The 15,316-nt window shown below is 38.0% G+C and overlaps 1 protein-coding gene across 1 annotated transcript; it reads left to right on the forward strand.

Annotated features, from left to right (window-relative positions):
• Positions 1-676: 676 nt before the first annotated feature.
• On the forward strand, positions 677-3,087 carry LOC118594592 (serine protease inhibitor Kazal-type 12-like). Its single transcript, XM_036204554.1, has 4 exons — positions 677-737; positions 2,404-2,429; positions 2,688-2,815; positions 3,039-3,087. Exons 1-4 carry the CDS (start codon positions 677-679, stop codon positions 3,085-3,087), a joined length of 264 nt encoding a protein of 87 aa, XP_036060447.1.
• Positions 3,088-15,316: the final 12,229 nt, after the last annotated feature.

Consider the following 15,316-nt stretch of genomic DNA (forward strand, 5'->3'; position numbering starts at 1 on the left):
TAGATTTGATTAAAAAATAGTAACCAGCAATCATAATGCAGACGCTGCCAAAAATAAAAGATTTGAAAAAAAAAACAAAAAAACAAAAACAAAACAACAGCCTTGCAAATCCTATCCACATCCTATGTCTAGCTTTTGTCCTGATGACCATTCAGGCTGTGTTCTTATTGTATATAATAAATTCTTTGACCTCAAAATCCCTCCCATCAATATTTTTCATTTCCTCATAGTTATGGCACCAAACCCTACTAATATTATATACAAATTGTTCAGACTGTATTCCAGGTTATTAGCTATGTGGCCCTGAGGCTCTGTTACAGACAAGTCCCAAGTATAAAAATTGCAAGGTAAGGTTTGATAGCAATTATCTCTGTGTGGTGCACAGGAGACATTTTGGGTGAGCTATTTATAATACACTTCATTATACCTAAACATCATTTGTGATTATTGTTCTTGACTGAAAAGGGCCTGCAATAAGTTTCTTTGTTATCTAGTGTCTATTCTTTAGAGAAATCAATTGCATAATAGGGGTGGAGGATGTCGCTAAGTGACAAATGTGTAGGTACTTGGATTTACATATACAGATCCACTTATAAATACAGCCCAGAGAACAGCATCTACAGCGTTGAACTCCATTAACATTTCTGTTTTCTTAGACCTTCAAGTCCTCACTGACATGAAGCCAGCAGGCACCATTCTGCTTTTGATCAGCCTGGCCTGTTTGTTCCTCTACACAGGTGAGTGCAGAACTTTGCTGTAGACTTCTGGACCAGACTGGCTAATGCCAGCAGTTGGATTACAATATTGTTTTTTATGATGATGATGATGATAACAATGGTGAATGATGGCCTAAACCTTTTCATTTCAGTGGAATTTTTAATGCATAAATGAGCTATTTTAATTTTTACTATAGTGTGCTGCTTAAAGCACTATAGTATTCAGTTTCAAAATTTATTTCTTGTTGTCTAGGATGAAAAGGCTAGTTTTAGATTTTATAGGCTTCCATGTTCTAATTTTGTGATTGTAGGCCATTTACATTGCTGTCTATGGGACACCACAAGAGGTATATAGTTAGAATTATGCTTCCATCTTTAGGGAAACTTTGATGTAGAAATGAGCAAGCCTCCTAAAATGTCTTCCTTAAGAAATTCTTATTTCATGGGCTTCAACTGTCAGCATTATTCCGAGATATGGCATGAAAATCTGAATCATCCTTTTTTACCCTCTAGGCAGAAAAAGTAAAGAGAGAACTAGGGGAAGAGAAAGAGAAAGGGAGAAGGAGAGGAGGAGGGAAACTCAGAATGTTATGGTGGTGTAGGAGAGTAGAAAGAGCCCAGGAATATTACTCCAAGACTTGTTTCCAATGTTCATTCTCCCACCACCCCTTCTCATATTAAATAAGTCACCCCGGTGCTCTGGCTGCTATTTTATGTGATATTAATGGTCGACAGGAAACTCATGTGCACTGATGCTTTAAAAAGCACTGCCTAAACATGCTGGCTTTAGATGATAGCAAGTCTAGATTCTATTCTTTATTCTGCCATTTATAACATAATTATTAATACTTAGCCAAATACTTGGTCCTGATACTCAGTTTCTTTAGCTTGTTTGTTGGTTTGTTTTGTTCTTGTTGTTTGTTTTGTTTTTTGTTTGGGCTTTTTGGCTGTTGTTTTGATTTTGGTGTATTTTGTTTTGTTTTCTTGAGACTGGGTCTAAGTATGCATGCCTGGCTGGCCTGGCACTTGCTAGGTAGATGAGGATTTAAATTTTCAGTGACCCACCTGCTTCCACAGCTGTGCTCTGGAATTATAAGCATGAGCAATCATCAACAGCATTTCTTACCTGTAAAAATAGGATTGTTGTATGAGTTGATATATGTAAGATTTATATATACATATATATATATCATTAATATATAAATATGTATTAAATATTAAATATATAATTCCTACAGTAGAAAGGGACATGCCAAATGTAAATGTGATAAATTGTGATTATTAATATTGCAATTATTTAAAATTTTATTTTGTATTTTTGTTATATCACTATCATGTCATCAAAAGCTTTTAATTCAAAGATTTTCAGCTGCTTTATAGTAAATATATACCTGTTCAACAAAGAACAGCTTAAGATTTTGCCTTCATTTCTTGGTGGAGAGGCTTGTTATGAGATAAACCACAAGATGGAAAATGTGATTGCATAAAAGTACACATAGGGCAAACACAGTGAGAGCAATGTTGTCCCAACTGTGTGTAATGCAGCCTGCCTCTGGCACTCCTGCGCAGTTAACAAGCTGTGTGTCTCAGGGTGGTTCTCCGTCTGCAAAGCAGAATGGATGCAACTGGAGACTGCTGTGGTTAGCTGCAACTGGAAAACTTATCAGTGTCTGTTCTTTCACTGCAGATGCTGTGAGCCAAGGGGGCTCCAAGGTATGTGCCTCTCATCCTTTCTGTAGTCATTCCTACCCCAGCAAGAGGTGCCACAATGCCCAGAGAAGAGATGGAAGGCAGGCAATAAACTGCTAACAAGAAATGCCGCAATTTTAGGAGTTTTGTTCTCTTTTTTATGTATTTTTATTTTCATGATAAAACATGAAGGTGCTTCAAGGAATTTTGAGGTATGTAAGACTATTTTTCCGTTCTATAAGAAATGAAAGTTAAAAAAAAAATACTTAACTTAATTTACAGGCTTTTTGCAGAAACTATGAGAAGACACTGGCCACTGATCCAAAATCATGTCCCAAGTTCTACAAACCGGTGTGTGGCACTGATGGAAAAACTTACAAAAATCGTTGTGAATTCTGCCGTACAGCCATGTAAGCAAATGGATGCTGCTAATAGCATGATGTTCTTGGTTGGGTCCACTCGAATAGAAGTCCATGAATTATTTATTAATAATTTACTGGTCTATTAAATTTAATTTTATATAAAAGAAAGTAATCTTAAACCTAGAAAAACAATCTTGGCCCACTTTACCCAGCCTAGAATTAACCCATTTCTACTGTACTTCATATCTGAACATCATCTCATTTCTTTCAGGGAAAGAAGTTTTGGGAAGCTTGGTTTTAAACATGAAGGGAAATGCTGATTCCTCTAACACAACACTGGGTGTGCCTTTAGTTTGATATTTTGTGCTGAGACATGTGTTCTCTATTGCCCAGTATCCATAGCAATTGTACTTCCCACCAGTTATTATACATAAGATAAAATTTTAATAAAGTTATCCCAGTAATATCTCTAAACTAAGATCTCTAAATAAAATGTTTTATTTCAGATAATGAAAGCACCTCTAATTAATTAATTTAGGTAATCTTACATAATTCAATATGAAATGAGAAACTTGAAAACTAAACAGAATATTACTACACTTACCAGACCCAGAAGTGTCCAATCAGTGCTTAGTTCTTCAGTAGATATACAGAGAATTTGAAGGAAATAAAACTGGAATCCATGAAATAAATGTATGTATCTGACACCATAATATCCTGAAGAGTGTTTTTTCCTAAGGAATATGTTGAATTGTATAAGGTCTCAAAAGCATTGAGGTCAGAAAGCAATAAAAGATGGACAAAATACTGGTCACTCAGAATACATGCTGAAACATTTGAAGGCTCCACATTACCTGTCTCTTTTATCAATGTGACACCATGTACCACAGAAAATATAATTTCTGTAAGTGCAAAACTGTGAAAAGGCTTAAAAGAGTAGATCATGTGCTGTGGATGTTTCAAAATAAAGAAATAAACAAGCTAAACACTTTCAGTCACTATAAAGACAGATACACATCAACATTAAGCATGCTTTGATATGTTCTTGCTTAAAAATGCCATTGAAAGAATTATTCCATTTATGAATTCTAGAAATAATTACCCAGTGCCTATAATACACCAGATATCATTCCAGTACAAAAGCAAAGACAAGATTCCTACTTTGAAGAAACTTATATCTTAGTAGGTAGACAAAACTATGAGTTAAATCTGTTTTCAGTTATTAAAAAATGTGAAAGGAAACAAAATAGAGGCACATGGTAGAGATCATTGGAGGACAAAGTGGCTAGGGACAAAGACTGCTTGAAATTGATTCTTTGGGGTGGATCTTGAAGAATGGAGAAACAGAGAAAGACTATTTCAAGTAGAGAAAATGACAAATATAAAGCAAATAAAGGTGAGTAAAGTAAGACCAGCAGGATTACATGAATGAGGACAGCCACATGAAAGCTGAAGCTGTGCTCTGTTACAGGAACCTATTGATACAGAGTAAGGACACAATTCACAGAAGGCATGCTGTTTTAGTACACCTGTGATACAGAAGAAATTTGCTGAGTTGATAATGAGGGAAAGTTTTGCATAGAGAAAGGATAGTTGTGATGTCTGAAATTGAGCAAGTGTATTAATAAGATACAAAATTGGTCAGAGTACTTCTCTATTACACAGCTAAACACACTGCTTTTGGAGAAGTTTTCATGGTGCAGCAAACAAGTCAGAAGTTTAGAGATGTTTCTTTAGTCAAGATACCTCAAACACACACACATTCATGTGTATGGACATGTGTATGTACACATGCATTTTCTAATTTTCAGTTGGATAACAATATTTAAGATTTGTAAATGGTCAGATAAAAAAAATCAGGATTTCTAGAAACTGTAGGTATGAGAAGATCCAGTCACATAATGCTCTAATTCTTCAATATCCAACAAGTGATTGACTTTGACCCCTTTTAGTAGACTAATGACCAAAGCCTCCAGATGAGCCTCACTCTTGTTCCTAGTTCCTGAATGCAGATGATAAAGTTGTACTCCTTTCCTTAAGGGTCTCTATCAATAACTTTGGTTTTAGAAATTTACACTCGAGGGCTGGAGAGATGGCTCAGAGACTAAGAGCATTTGCTATTGTTCCAGAGGTCTGAGTTTAATTCCTGACAACCATATGGTGGCTCACAAACACCTGTAATGAGATCTGGCAACCTCTTCTGGTTCTGCAGGCAGAACATTGTACATAATAGACAAACAAACAAATAAACAAATAACAACAGCTTATTTTTAAAACAGGAAAAGAAGTTTACACTCTAGAGGATAAGATCACTTCATCAGTGCATAACAACTTCCTCCCAGAGTCAATGTTTTCCTCTTGGTCACTTACTTTAAGTGGTAAATATTCTGTTCTGAAACCACAAAGGACACATCGTGCCATCCCAACTACCATGCAAAATACCATAGAACACAAACTTAAGGCCAGTGGATCATATCATTTTACTTGGTTTCCACATTCTCTACTTTCAAATATCATCTCCACTTATCTCTTGGTAAGAGAGCTTGGTAATCTTGATGTCCTCTTGTTTTTAACTTTTTCTTTGTTCCTTATTTTACTTTCATTTTCCTTCCTCCCTCTTTCCACTCCAACCTTCTTCTTATGGGACCCTGTTCCTTGTACTGGGTCACCTTGCCCAGCCTTAATATATGGAGAGGTGCTTAGTCTTACTGCAACTTGATATGCCATGTTTTGTTGATACTCATGGGATACCTGCCCTTTCCTAAACAGAAACAGAAGAGTAATGGATTTGGGGTGGGGGAGAAGTGGCTCAGGGGAGGGACTGGGAGGAGAAGAGAGAGAGGAAACTGCAGCTAGAGTGTGAAATAAATAAATGAAAGAATTTATTTTTAAAATAAAAGACAGTTCGAGAAACTGGTTAGCTATCATTATAAATGAGAATATTGAGATAGTTCAAAACATATCTACTATGTGTGCGGATCATATTAGTGTAATTAATATTGTCTTATTTTCCTTCTTGTGCTGTGGGATGTTCTATATGCTGTGACTCTATGTTGCTCTGATTGGATGATAAATAAAATACTGATTGGCCAGTAGCCAGGCAGGGAATATAGGTGTGGCAAGTAGGGAGGAGAATTCTGGGAAGAGGAAGGCTGAGTTGGGAGATGCTAGCCCACCATGCAGGGAGCAGCATGTAATGGCACACAGGTAAAGCCACAGAAAACATGGCAATATATAGATTAATAGAAATGGGCTGAGTTTAAGTGTAGGAGCTAGTCAGTGGTAGGCCTGAGCTAATGGCCAAGCAGTTTTAATTAATATAAGCCTCTGTGTGTTTTCTTGAGTCCAAGTGACTACAGGACTGGTGGGTGAGAGAGATTTGTCCTGACTGGAGGCCAGATAGGACACAGGAAAACTTTCAGCTGTATTCTTTTGTTTAGAATCTTACTGTTCCTGACTTTTTATTATATTTTTTTTATTCTTGAGACTTTTAAGCATGTGTGCAATGAAATATTATCATATCTGACCCTGCTACATCCTCCAGCATTCCCTCTATCCACCTCCCTCTGCAACATGTTCCCTTCCCAACTTCATGTCTTCCTTTTCTTTTTGTTTTCTTTTCCATAACCTACTAAGTCCAGTGAGTGCTGCCCACGTGTACCTGGGTGTTGAGCCATCCATTGTAGCAGGATTTTTCCCTGGGGCCATCAACCAGCTCCCAAATTATGACATGGAGACTTATTAGTTATGAATGCTCAACCTAGCTTAGGCTCATTTCTGGCTAGCTTTTTTTAAACTTAAGTTAACCTGTTTCTCGTTACCCACCTTTTGCCCCAGGGCTTTTCACTTTTCTTTCATTCTGTATGTCTTACTTTACTGCTGTCTCTATGTCAGGCTGGCTGATGGCTTCCTGGCTTCCGGTACTGGGCGTGTCCCTCTCTTTCTCCTAGTTCTCCTTCTTCTCTCCTCTAGTTCTTTTCTCCTTCATCTTACTCTCTCTACCTGCCAGCCCTGCCTATCCTTTCCCTGCCTAGTTATTGGACATTCAGCTCTTTATTCAACCAATCAGGTGCCTTCAGCAGGCAAGGTGAAACAAATGTAATGCATGTTTACATAATTAAACACACACCATTACATTATTAAACAAACGCAGCATAAACAAACCTAACACACCTTTACACAGTTAAAATAATATTCCATAACCATCCACTGCATCACGGGGAAACAGCCAGTAGGAACCCCATCAAAAGAATGATTTTCCCTCCCCCAGCAGCTATCAAGTGCCAATAGCTCCTCTTGAAGGGGGGTGGCCAGGATAGCAACTCCCACACATGTGTTGGGATTTCCTCTGGCTTGGCCCTGTGCATGTCTTGTACATGTAACCACAGTTACTGTGGGTTTGTAAACGTGAGAGTCGTGTCATGTCCAGAAGATGACACTTCACAACCCTCTACCCAATCCTCTGGCTCTCCTGTTCTTTTTGTCTTGGGTGACTTGAATGAGAAATGCCCCCAGAGTCTTCCACGGTTGAACATTTGGCCCACAGTTGCATTCAGGCTGTGTCACAGGAGGCAGGTTTTGAGAGTCTAAAAACATATATAATATTCAGTTCTTTCACGCTCCCTCACTCTCTCTTTCCCTCTCTCTGTCATTCTCTCTCTCTCTCTCTCTCTCTCTCTCTCTCTCTCTCTCTCCCTCCCTCCCTCCCTCCCTTCCTCCCTCCCCCATCTCACATTTTATGAGTGTGGTTCAAGATGTGAGCTCTTATCTTAACACTTCAGCCCCCATACCTGCTCCTTGCTGTCCTGTTTCTCCTCCATCAAGGACTCCAACTCTCTGGAATCATAATACCAAATAAACTCTTTGGTTCTCTAAGTTACCTTCCTTGGTCATGGTGTTTCTGTCACAGCAACTGAAAAGTATCTAACACACCTTTTTTCCTGTGATGTTCCCTGAGCCTCATCAGAGGTGATGAATAATAAAAATGTACCATTTAAGATTATATACTCAGTTTATTATTCTCAGCAGTTTGAGGCATTATGTTCCTCTGTGTTGATTGCTCTCCACAACCAAAAAAAAAGGGAATATCAATATTTAAAAGGTAATTTGTCAACATGACCGCTAAGCACAGTGGCAGTTGCATGATCTACCTGAAGGCCTATGACTTTTCCAGCCATGACTTGGACCCAGATTATATTACAGTACTACCCATAACATTCCTTTCTGTGGAACAAGCCTCAAATGCAATCAGAAGACAGTTGGCTACTCCAATAACTTTAATGTCACTATTGCACGGTAGGTATATTTTGACTGGCCTGTAGGTGTTGTAGCATGCACAGTCTAGCACCAGAGAAGAACATTAATGTCTTTTTTTCTACCCTAACAGCAGCCATAGCATCTTTCTGTCCTGCGGATGCTAGCCAGCAGGAAGGAAGTTTTCCCATCAGCTTGACATTGATTTGTCTATGTCCTGAAGCCAACGTGTGTGATGTCATCAGAAACAGGGTCTTGCCATGCAGTGATGGTGAATAACGAAGGGCGATGGCAATATTCTGTGTTATTTCGGAGACCTCAGGGGTCTCTCTAACCAATAACTCATGGGGAAGTATACCATTGAGATTTTAATTTAATAACCTATAGCTTCTGGGAGCAATATTGTCCATCCTATAAGAGTAATTCCTTTTGAACCCTTATTTTTTTAGTTACATTTTGAAATTATCTTACTAATTAATATGTTTCCATAGGCTTTTTGATACATCCATAACCTTGATTAACCCACCCAGTGCCCCTTCATCTACACCCTTCTCCCACCAATATTCCCACTTAATCCTTAAACACCAATATATCCTTTCTTCTTTCATGTCACATGTGTCCTACTCTTCTCCCAATTACATGTTTTCATTGGGTTTTGAGAGAAAAAGCTTTCATAAAGATTTCCCCTTGGCTTTGCCCTTTATTTAACCCTCATTCTCCCCCACACTCTCATGCTCCTCCCAACATAATTAATTCTATTCCCAGTATTCTACCTCCTCATTTAACCTGTAATATTCTATGACTCTTCATTAATGTGACTCTCTGAGTTGGAATTTTCTTTGATCTACCAACCAGCACCCATATAAAGACATGGAGACTTATTATTAATTATGAATGCTCACTTTCAGCTTAGGCTTGTCCCACTAGCTCTTATAACTGAATTTTACCTGTTTCTATTCATCAACATTTTGCCTCAGGGATTTTTATCTTTCTTTCATTCTGTATGTCCTACTTTCCTCTTCCTCCATGTCTAGCAGGCTGGGCTCTGGTGTCTCCCTAGCAACTCTTTTTCTTTCCTCCCCTAGCCTAAATTCCTACTACTATTTACTCCCCTTGCCCGAAAATCCCACCTATATCTTTCCTTCACCACAAGCCATTCAGTTCTTTTAAGACCAAACAGGTGCCTTAGGCAGGCAAGGTAAAACAGAGACACATCTTTACATAGTTAAATATTCTGCAATATAAACATAGTTAAACAAATGCAACACATCCTTGTATGGTTAAACAAATATTTCACAACTCCTCAAAGACTTCATTCTGTCATTCTGTGCTCTGAGTTAAAAACACAAAACAAAATATTTGCTGCTAGGATCCTCATTGCTGGGAGTATATCATGAAGGTCCTTGCATCCAAAGATCTCCAGAGGAACTGGGAATGTTAACCATTGGAAAGATGGAAAACCTGTTCTTCCATCCAGAAAGCTGAGAATTGAAAATGATTGACTTCCTGGTGAGGTCATGCATTATCTGTTGGGCCAGGACACACCAAGCTCTTACAACCAAGATCAGAGGTAGCTAGTAATCTAAATGCCTCTGATAGCCAGAATCTCCCCAAGCTCCCATAACCAGGACCAGAGGTGGCTAGTAGCCCAAATGACCTCTATGCTATCTGCATGACTGATTCCAAGCCAGACCTTTAGGCTCTTAAGCTAATACAGGTGGTGTTTCTCTAGAACCCATCTTCCTGGTGGAAATGACATGCAACCTGAATTGAATTTCAATGTAATTATGCTTCCTTGTGCAATGGCAATTGTATTACACCAAGAAACTTATTCCAAATTATGCTGGGCTTAAATGCATTGGGAATAAACTATCTGTTATTAGACCCCCCCCAAAGTCCGACCTAGGTAGACAGAGTCAATATGCATTGGGTTTTCATTCTTATCTTTAGGCAGCGTTCATTTCCCTGTATGACATCTTCAGGGACCTCCTTCGCCTCATAAGGAAGAAAGAGAGCATGTGGCATTTGTCTTCCTGGGCCAGAGTTACCTCAACATAATTTTCCAAGTTATATCCGTTACCTCCACGTTTTAGTATTTCATTTTTCTTGACTGTTGTGTAACGTTCCAAAGTGTATATGTACACATTTTTCTTATCTATTCACTTATAGACTTCTGGGTTGATGCCATTTGTTAGATATTGTAAATAGAGTGGCAATGAACATTGATATGCAAGTCTCTGTGGTAGGATATAGAATCTCTTGGGTTATGCTCAGGATTGGTATAACTTGGTCTCAGTTCCTCTAATCTATTTATTTATAAAGTAGGCAGCAGGCTACTGTGAAATATTATAACCACACTGTGACAAAGAATATATTAAAAAAAAAACATGCATGCATACTAGTGGTCCAACTGAAAACTCAATTTCAAAAAGAACTTTGATTCACTGAATGCTTTCTATGTGCTAGATGTTGTTTTAAGAATTTTAGATACCTTAACTCTTAAGTTCTCACTACTGTAAATAAGCAAGTAAATAAATACATACAAGCATATACATACATACATACATACATACATACATACATACATAACAGATAAGTCAGTTTTAAAAAGAAAAAAATGGAGTCTTTGTGTTGGCTCCCATAGTTTTGAAGACCTTATCTCCTGACCAACTGGCCTTGTTAATTTGGGTCTGAGACCATGGAGAAACAGGGGATCCGAGTATTAGCCCAGGGCAGAGAAAGGCCATTTACCTTGTGGCCAGGAATAACAGAGAAAAGATTGCTATCCCACAGTCCCATTACAAGGTGTGTCCTTAGTGTCCTAAAGCAGCCCACTTGGCCCTCTTTGCCCTGTGTGTTAAAGATTCCACCCTGTCTGAAATGGTGCCATAGGCTGGAAACCAGTCATTTAACAGACAGGCTTCTCAGAAGCATCCAGATGTGAACTATCGCATGATGGAATCTATGAACTTGGGTTTTGAAGAGTTAGATATACACATAAATTTTTTTTCTTCGAAAAATAATAGTTTTGTGTCTGTATACATGTAACAATAATAATTAGAGATTGTTAATTTTGGAGGAGAACATGAAAGCAATTGGATGAGGATTGGAAGGGGCAGAATGATAGAAATGTAGTGTTCATGTATGAAGTTCTCAAAAATATTAAATAAAAGATGCAAGAAATAACAATAAATAGTGATGGGTATAGCTATCTTGATTCAATGTAGATAGTCAATGCCACATCAACTTGGTGGTTTACAACAATCACACATTCATTTGCTCATGTTTCTGTGGCTTTTGAAGACATGACTCAGCTGAAAGGGATGTTTATCTCTATACACTATTGTCATAGCAGGGTATTCAACTGAGTTCCAAGATGGCTTCAGTCATACAACTGGTACTTTAGATCATGATTGAGGATATTTAATTTCATCTAATACTCTCAGACCTCATAAAGCTTAGACCAAAACCTACCATTCCACCATACCTACTCACTCTTATTCCAAGGAATGGATTTCAGGAAAGGAGAGTGGACTCTGTTCTGTAGAATAGAGACATGTAAGGATGTGATCTTCTTAACACAGTTCTAATGCTATGTTCTTTCTTCAAAATGTAAACCTAATCATGAGTGGATATTTTATAGAATATGATTGGAATCAAGGCTTAAGTAACAAGTTAACAAAAAATAAAAACCTAATGATTGTGTGATTTAATTTCTCTTAAATACAAAGATGAGACTAAATCCAAAACCTGTGTTATTCTTAATGGGGTAAATGGAAGTGAATTAGGGAGCTAAAAAGAGATTAAACCTTATTTAATATCCCCAGAATTTACAGACATGTACACCAAAAGATTTTCATGTAATAGGTCTTGGGAACAAGTCAATAAATGTCTATTATAACCAGCTTACTCATGACTATTTTAATTACACTCTATTTTGTATTTTATTGGTGTTTCCTCATTTCATGTGGGTGCAACTAAAATTACATCAGTAAGGTCATGTGTCTACATTCCTCCAATGCTGATGTTCACAGAATAACATTAGCTAACATTAATGAAACATGAGTGTGTGTCAGATAAATGTGTAACCCCAATAAATAATGATGAAATTGAATGCAATTGAATTTTAGTTTTCATTGAAACGTTGTATACTGACTGAAGAAATGGACACCCACAGCAGAGAAGCTGGATCTCAAGCCAAGTCTCAATCATTCCTTCCAGAGCTCATTGTGCTGAAACTGGTACCTTGTGTGGAATGGGAAATTATGTACATTTATTAATCAATGAATCAACTAAAGAATCCTTGATGCCAAGTGATTATTAAGTGGATACCCTTTACCCTTTCTGGATACTGTAGTTAATAAGATCGGTTAACTAACTGGCAAGCCTTTCTCTAGCAACTTTGGCAACAGGATGCTGAATTTAGCAGGGATAGTGTCTCTTATAAAAGGAAAATTATACTTCAAAGACCAGAGTAATTGTTCCACTTATTTTTCTGAACTCATTGAAACATGCTGTGTTTGTATCAGAATAATCTAAGGAATGAGATGGAGCATATTTTTCTCTTCTTCTGTGTTCAAACTCTTAAACTATCCCGAGAGTCACAAGAATTAAGCTTGGTGTATGTTTTTCTTTACCTGTGGAAGAATACAACTAAAGTCAAAAAGAGAAGATTATAAGAGTTCATAGCCTCTCCACTTCTGGGTGGTGTAAATAGCTTGATAGTGAATGAAGTAATCTGGAAATAGATAGTCCACTGCAGAAACCATGGTCAGTAAACCGCAGAAAACATTTCACCTCCTTTCAAAGCACTTTTTGAAAAAGCCAGACAAATGTTGCAAGTGGTACAGTACCAGTAGGCAGCAGGCACTGTCCCTCCTGCTCTAGCTTTGCCCCATTTCATCCACATAACAGGCTTGTGAGCACATGCAGGTAGACTCAAAGTGCCAGTAACCTATGAAATTGATGTAATTTAATCAATGTTTGAAATGATTATTAATAGCAGGATATTATGTTTTCTATTCCCCCACCTCCAGAATAAATCCACTTTAATCCTAACTCTAACTCATTTTACAGATGGAGAAGTAAAGAAAAATTCAGGACAGAATAGCAGTAAAGATGCTACAAAAATATTTCCTCTCCAAACCACAGCTAAGTATCTAGGGAAATTCAACTCCTTGAATGACTTCTCATCATGATTTTAGGCAGCATCCTACAACGATAGCTGAATTTTGTTTAAATAGTTGCCTCTAAGTCACTTAGTGCTACCCCATGTTACTTTCCAACCCCAGGGTAATAGATATTGAGCAAAACAATATGCATATTAGTAAGCAGCATCCAATACTTATAGGTCACAACACTACAATGACAGTTAAAATCTCTTGAGATTCCCTTTGAGGTCGTAGAGGTTGCTTCAACACATTATTTGGAGGTGATGTTGTTTGCATGGGATAGTTGATCAATCTTGGTTTACTTATGCTTCATTTCACTACAGGGGATTTAGTGATGAGTTTTCTTCAATGTTACAGATAACAGAAGCATCTCTAAACCCACACACCACATACATCACCACACACACATACACACACACACACACACACACACACACACACACACACACATCACATCCATACACAGAGACACAAACTTGAACACACAGAATCACATCACACACACACACACACACACACACACACACACACACACACACACACACACAGACTTTTAATGCCATTTAGTGTTGCTCATATGTGGTATGTATTTAGACTGACCACTTAAGATTAAGTAACCTAGCCGGTCAGTGGTGGCGCACACCTTTAATCTCAGCACTCAGGAGGCAGAGCCAGGTGGATCTCTCTGAGTTCAAGGCCAGCCTGACCTACAGAATGAGTTCCAGGAAAGGCACAAAGCTACACAGAGAAACCCTGTCTCAGAAAAAAAAATTAGATAACCTATCAGGAGGTTGTTCCTGGAGAAGACTGATTCTCCCCTTCCTAGCAGCTATTTAATTTCCCATAGCTCTTCATCTTGGCATTGGGCTTTGTGAGATTTCTGCCATCCATATCACCATGTCAACTGGTTTTGTCATTATGTAGGCAGCCATGATACTCAAATTCCATTGCTGTAAGTCCCTGTTATGTACAGAAGACACAATTCCACGGCCAATTTCTTGTTCCTCTAGCTCTTATGATCTTCCTATCCACTCTTCATAATGTCCCCTGAGCCTCAGGTGTGAGGGTTGTATTGTAAATATATAATTTTTTATTTGGGGTTAGGCCCCTCATGGTCAGTTGTTTCCTGCATTTTGACCGGTTGCAGATTTCTATGATATTCTCCATTTGCTTCAGAAAGAAACTTCCTTGATGATAGTAAGAACCATCAACCTACATCATGCTATTTGATGTCTAGATGTCACATTATCAAAGGCATCTTTTGGGCATGCTGCCAATAATTGGAATTTCTTACATGTAGCCTCCAACCTTGAAGACAATATTGCAGTGTGTTGTAATACTGAGTTTAAGATCAAGTAAACCTCCCAACGTGGTTTTCACATGAGCTTCTGTTTGGTGCTATAACTTGAGAAGAAAAGGCCTCAGTGTAATGTTATTCCCCTAACATGAACACTATTGTCTCTTGCTAACTCATAAAAACACATTATATGTCATCATTTCCTACTGAATGTGTTCATAACTTACTAATGACCAATACTTGATGCAGTTTATTTGATTTTAATATATAATTTGAGGTAAATTATTGGTATATAATTCAGTTGAGGGAAATACCTTGAAGATCTCTAACATGGACATATAAACTTGAGTGGATAGCAACACAACCTAACAATAAGCCCTCCCTAGCCATAAAGAAATGAACAGTGAATTCATCCCCAAGTGTGTCTCGTCATTTTCATCCTGGGAGAAGATAATCTAATTGACACGTACTAAAGTCTGAATATTTATGGGAGTTGGGGTGTGAAGCTCAAATTTGAGAAACACCTTCATCTGTGAAAGTTTACTGTGTAATTTTTCAAGACAGTGCTAAACAGTGTTTAACAATAAGGGTGGAGAAGTTTTCAAATATATAACAGGGTGGAGATGAGCATGGCTTACTTAGAAAAGAGTTACAGAAGAGTTACACATAAGCTACTCAACAGCCAAGTCTGAATCTACTGGCTCTGTCATGGGGCACTTAATGTTCCTTCCCTTCATGTTCTTGGTTGTGTTCCCAGGTAAGAAAGCTGCATCTGGTGTCTTTCTTTCCTACTCTCTAAGAACAGAGTTTGAACACTTGAGGGATGAG

The sequence above is a fragment of the Onychomys torridus genome, chromosome 13, assembly GCF_903995425.1.
Source record: "Onychomys torridus chromosome 13, mOncTor1.1, whole genome shotgun sequence".
Lineage (NCBI taxonomy): Eukaryota > Metazoa > Chordata > Mammalia > Rodentia > Cricetidae > Onychomys > Onychomys torridus.